Source organism: Corylus avellana, chromosome ca10, assembly GCF_901000735.1.
Source record: "Corylus avellana chromosome ca10, CavTom2PMs-1.0".
NCBI lineage: Eukaryota > Viridiplantae > Streptophyta > Magnoliopsida > Fagales > Betulaceae > Corylus > Corylus avellana.
This window is the reverse complement of record NC_081550.1, coordinates 19981111-19986084: the sequence shown is the minus strand read 5'-3', so window position 1 is coordinate 19986084 and position 4974 is coordinate 19981111. Positions and strand designations below refer to the sequence as shown.

At 41.6% G+C, this 4974-nt stretch overlaps 1 protein-coding gene across 1 annotated transcript; it reads right to left on the bottom strand.

The window, feature by feature from the left end:
* Window positions 1-894: 894 nt before the first annotated feature.
* On the bottom strand, window positions 895-3414 carry LOC132164135 (transcription factor DIVARICATA-like). The gene is made up of 2 exons (XM_059574564.1): window positions 1993-3414; window positions 895-1669 (listed from the first exon to the last, which is right to left on the bottom strand). The coding sequence occupies exons 1-2, from the start codon at window positions 2412-2414 to the stop codon at window positions 1135-1137; spliced, it is 957 nt and encodes a 318-aa protein (XP_059430547.1). The 5' UTR covers window positions 2415-3414; the 3' UTR covers window positions 895-1134.
* Window positions 3415-4974: the final 1560 nt, after the last annotated feature.

Below are 4974 nucleotides of genomic sequence, written 5' to 3'. Positions count from 1 at the left end.
ACTCTTTCTGCCTAATGAAAAGGTAGATGATAGTTTGTCTCCATGAACGGGATCAAAATTTGTCTCCAGATATAGAGAACAGTGAAACCATTAAAATTATGTTAAGGTGGTTGGTGCCGTACACTTAGAATCACAAAAAAAAAAAACCACTATGCCTTTTCTTGGACACACTCAGACCAGTCGCATGCTGCTGCTACAGTCATGCCACCATTGACGACGAAATCCGGGAGAGAGAGAAAAGGATTTAAGCATAGATTACTGGGGTAATCCAACATGAATCTTACTTTGTACTATATATTAATACTTCTAAACAGGATCTTCTTCTCTCTACCAGGATCACTTGAAAAAGATCCCACATCGAAAAAAAAAATCAAAAATAAAAAAGATTGCCAAAAGAGAAATGGGTTGGGGCATGTGATGCTTCAGTTAGTGCATGTAGTGTCAGCATCGACTATGGCTGGGAGGTCAAGCTCAGTCAAGTAGGCAATTTTTGATGCTGGGAAATTTGATTTGTGAAACAGTCTAAAAGGGTTCAAAAGGAAAAGTTGTTGGCAATCAGAAACTACGGAAAACCAAGCCTGAGCTGAGTGGGTGCTCAGTGACTCGGCCAACTTGAAATCATCATATAAAGTGCAGAATCCAGTGTAACTTTTCAAGGTGAAAATTTAGAGCTAAGCCACCTAGGATGCCAGCAATGCTTCACCAAATTTGAAGCAAAACTTTTGCTCTTGTTTAGGCATAACTCCACATTTTAAGGCATTTGTGTGTGGTTCGATCGAGTGACTGAGCCAGGATTTTGGTTTTCGGGCAAACGTATCTATTAATGCATAATCACTTTCTGGATTCTAATCTAATCTCATAGAGACCATTCTTTAGGGGATCAAATGAAACTAGTACAAAGAAACCCAAGATTGAGATTCTTTCCCACTCAATTTCACCGTACAGAATTTGCAGTTCCGAGAGAAAACATTAATCCTTGACCACTTAAAAGTTCATAGCTATGGACTAACTCAGGGTTTGAATAACATATTCACATAAAACTAGAAAAAAGCAAAAAACACAGCTATACTAGCAAACAGGACAAAGATATGGCGGTTCAAGCCATTGAAAGTAGAAAACAACAACTGCTATCTCTCATCCGTGGGGGTAGTGCTGTGCAGAGTGCATTTGGAAGACCATATTTTGAGGTCCGATGTAGGATTCATGTGAAACACCTCTTGCCAGATTTTGGCCCTGCATTTTAAGCCCATAAGAGTTAATAATTCCATAAGGAGAGGTCATGAACACGTTTCCATGTGTTGGGTTGAAAGCCATGGCTGCTCCACCATTTGCCTGATTCCATTGAAAAGGTGTTCTGGGCGTGGCGGCGGAATTCGCCTGCTGCTGCTGCTGCTGCTGCGGCGGCGGCGGAGGCGGGTGAAGCACCGTAGAGTTGTCCGGCGAAGAGGGTATTTTGTTGTCCGGTGACGGAGTTTTCGCATCAACGAGATTAACAGTTGTTATGTCATGGATGCTAGCTCTCCGCTTATCTTTCCCTCCTGAAAGCTGCCTGATGAAGTATTTCTGAGCATGGCTAGCCACCTGCGTCGGTGTCCTAGTGATAACGAAATTCCGGGAGATATTTCTCCAGTCGCCTTTGCCGTACTTTTTCAGTCCCATTAGAAACAATCTGCAGGCGATTATTAAAATCCCATGTCAAAGAAGAACCAAAATTATAACATGAATAACTAGCAAACCACCTAAAACAGTACACATAATACATAAATATCAAAAGCTTGATAAAATATAGCCACTTGATGACTTAATTCCTAGAATTCATATAAAAATTGTGCTTTTTTATTTATTTATTATTTTTTATATATGATTTCGTGAAAGTAGATTCTAGTGTTAAACCAATCCTAGTCCAAGTACTAAAGTTTTGTGCCGCATCACATTAAACTTTTACCATTACGTAAAATTTAAGCAGAAGAAGAATTTGATAGGAAAACTTACTTATGCTCATCTTCTGTCCATGGAACCCCTTTCTTTCTCTCCTGCTCCGGCCGAGTTGCCGAAGATCTCTTCCCGCCGATGCCGTACGATTGCCGGAAACCATCATAGCCATGAGTGTTCACCCAATCCAATGTGAAAGCTGAGGTAGTATATCCAGGAATTGGTATCAGCCCTGCCTCTATATTGTTAACATCAGCTTCCAATTCCAAGTACTGCTTCATCACATCCCTAACAGATTTTCCCGGGATCATCGCCGCCACTTTGTGCCATCGGTCCGGCGACTCCTTGTCGTACAGCGCCAGCGCGTTTTCGAACATCTTATTCTCCGCCGGAGTCCATTTCACGCTCTTACTCTCGTCGGGAAGCCAACTCCCGTTTGGAATAAACGGTGCAGGGGGGAGAATTTCCATTTCCCACTTCATCAAATCGAATTACCATGCAAATTACAGCAGCCCACAAGCAAAATTTGAAGAAAATTCACAGCTTTGATTGGTCTTAACTGATTTGTGATTGTGAATATAAGATTTGGCTCAAGATTTTGAATTGGTGAAACAGAGAAAAGTAAGAGCAAGAAGGGGGAGCCCAGAGAAGGAAATGCAGAGTGGTGGAGGTTTCACTGCAATACCATCAGCGTTAAATCAAGAAGCATTTTGAAAGGAATCAGAATACCTTTTTGCGCATAGGCATACCCTGAGGAATCTAGTAAAGACCAACCTTTTTCAAAAATCAGAGATAATGTCACAAATTAAATTAAAAAGGAAAGTAATTTAGCTACTCCATAATGGAACCCTAGAACCAAGTACTGAGATCTGAACCCAATGGACTTTCCAAGGAACACAAACAGAAACAGAACAAAAGAGAAATACCCAGAAACAATTTTAAGAAAATGGAACAGAAATAAAATTTATGGGAATTCTTAAGGGAGTACAGCTTGTAGGTCAGACTTGCCAAAAAAGGAAAGTGCTTTCAAGTTAGAGCTAACTAACACATGTACCTCTAGCTGCAGCCTCTTGATATATCCCAATTGGGAAAGAAAAAGAAGCAGAGGACTCAGGTAAGGAACCAAGGAAACTTAAAAAACAAAACAACAAAAAAAAGGCTGGAAATTAAAAACCCAATTGGGAAATAAGAGAGACACTTGAACTCAGGATTTAGAGCAGTGAAAAAAAGCTGGTAAAGATCTGTTCTTTCTTCCTTTTCCTTGTGGCCTCAGCAACAAAGAAAAGAGAAGAAAGAAAAAAAGTAAGTGAAACTATGAAGGGAAAGAGAGAAAATAGAGAACCTGAAAAGCAAGTTAGCAAGCTTCAAGGAATGAATCTTTAGTGTTGCTTTGGGCAGTGAGAGAGAGAGGCAGAGAGAGAGAGAAAAGCTGAGACTGAAGGTGGTGGGCTGTGATTGGAGAGGATGGTGTTTGTGGATAGTGCAACTTATGGAAAAGTTCCCTCTTATCATAATAGACTCACCCCCCTCTTCTCCATTTATTTCAGATATAATAAGATACTTAGGGAAGACCATTTTCCTTTTTTATTTTTTATTTTAATTTTATTTTCTAATTTTGATGTTATAAAAAAATAGGGGCTGGCAGCTCATGACGAATGATGGAACCTCACCTGTACTGCACTATAGTCAATGGGGCTCCACAAAATGCACCCATCATTGCTCCCAACCGTCTGATGAAGTATTGACTACAATTATGATTGGTTTATTAACTTTCTTCCTTTGCTCTTTCTTTTGTGGCTAAAGAGGTAGCCGCCAAGACAACGGTCCAGATCAATGGTAAAATTTCACTCCAGCAAATTGATGCTGTGGGCCCCCCACACTGTTTCAACTTACTGGCTTCTCATTGGGCAGTCACCCCCTACATAATTGTATTGGTTATGATCTCAAGGAGCTGGGTCCGTTACAACGGCACTGCTTCTCACCACGTGGCGTCGTTTAATTGGCTGGAACAAGCTGCACTATGTAGTCCAAGGCAGAAGCAGCCAACAAGGGTAACCCGCCAATTAGCTGGATCCACGTCAGGGGTCAAAAACCGTAATTATTGGACCAAGCCACACATAATTGCAACCCCTTTGTGAGGCTTTGGCCATCCAACCACCGCCTTTCACATCCCCTCACTTTTTTTTTTTTTTGCATTGTTGGTTAGTGGAATTGAGTAGGAGAACAACGGAATCCACACTCTCTTCACTGGCGCGTACAATCACTCTCGAATTAGGGGCTCACAACCCAGTAGGACCCACGCCTGCTTTTTCCAAACCCCACACGAAAACAGCACCTGTCACCCTTCAACCGGCGCGTGATCCCACGCGCCGACCATGTTGGTTGTGCTCCACCGCCCATCCCTTTGATGCTCAACCAATACAACCAAGCGGTCCCCTTCTGATGTGACCAACTGCTCCACTGCTTTTGTCCTTGTCCTCCTCTTTCTCTCCCTCTCTCTCTTTTTCCCACTTTCCCTCCCATTGGAAATCCACACGTCTAGGGCTCCGCAGTCCCCACAACCGCCTCCCCCAGTCACTATCACAACAAATTTTCCGCTCCTTTTACCATCTTACCCATCATATTTCACCAATAAAATAAGTTTAACAAGGGCACTTTAGGCACTCAAATTTGTACCCACCCCCAGCTGCACCCCAATTTTTGGTTGTCCTCACATGTATGGAGCCCATACCTCGTGCTTAGATGGCTTGAACTCGTCCCAAATCGTAGGCCCATTACCAACATTGAGTAACCAACTTCAATTAGAGATTGAACATGTCGATTAAAGATTTAACTTGCCGACTTTTCTTTAAGTGTGTGATGATTTCTCAATTTTACTTGATGATTAGCAGGTAATTGTTGGTTGTGTCATTATGGGTGCCCTTCTTCTAACCTATAAGCCCCGACACTGAGAAAAATCAATAAAATTTTTTTCAAATTAAGTTGGAGGCTTTTATTGTAGTCTTTTTTTTTTTTTTTTTTACATGTCTGTAAAAAGGGAAG

Bases quoted from the DNA above. Each gene is read 5' to 3' on its own strand.
- LOC132164135 (XM_059574564.1), bottom strand. From the start codon at position 2,414: ATGAAGTGGGAAATGGAAATTCTCCCCCCTGCACCGTTTATTCCAAAC. The intron at 1,670-1,992 runs GTAAGTTTTCCT...AATCGCCTGCAG, and splicing joins TGGACAGAAGATGAGCATAA to ATTGTTTCTAATGGGACTGA.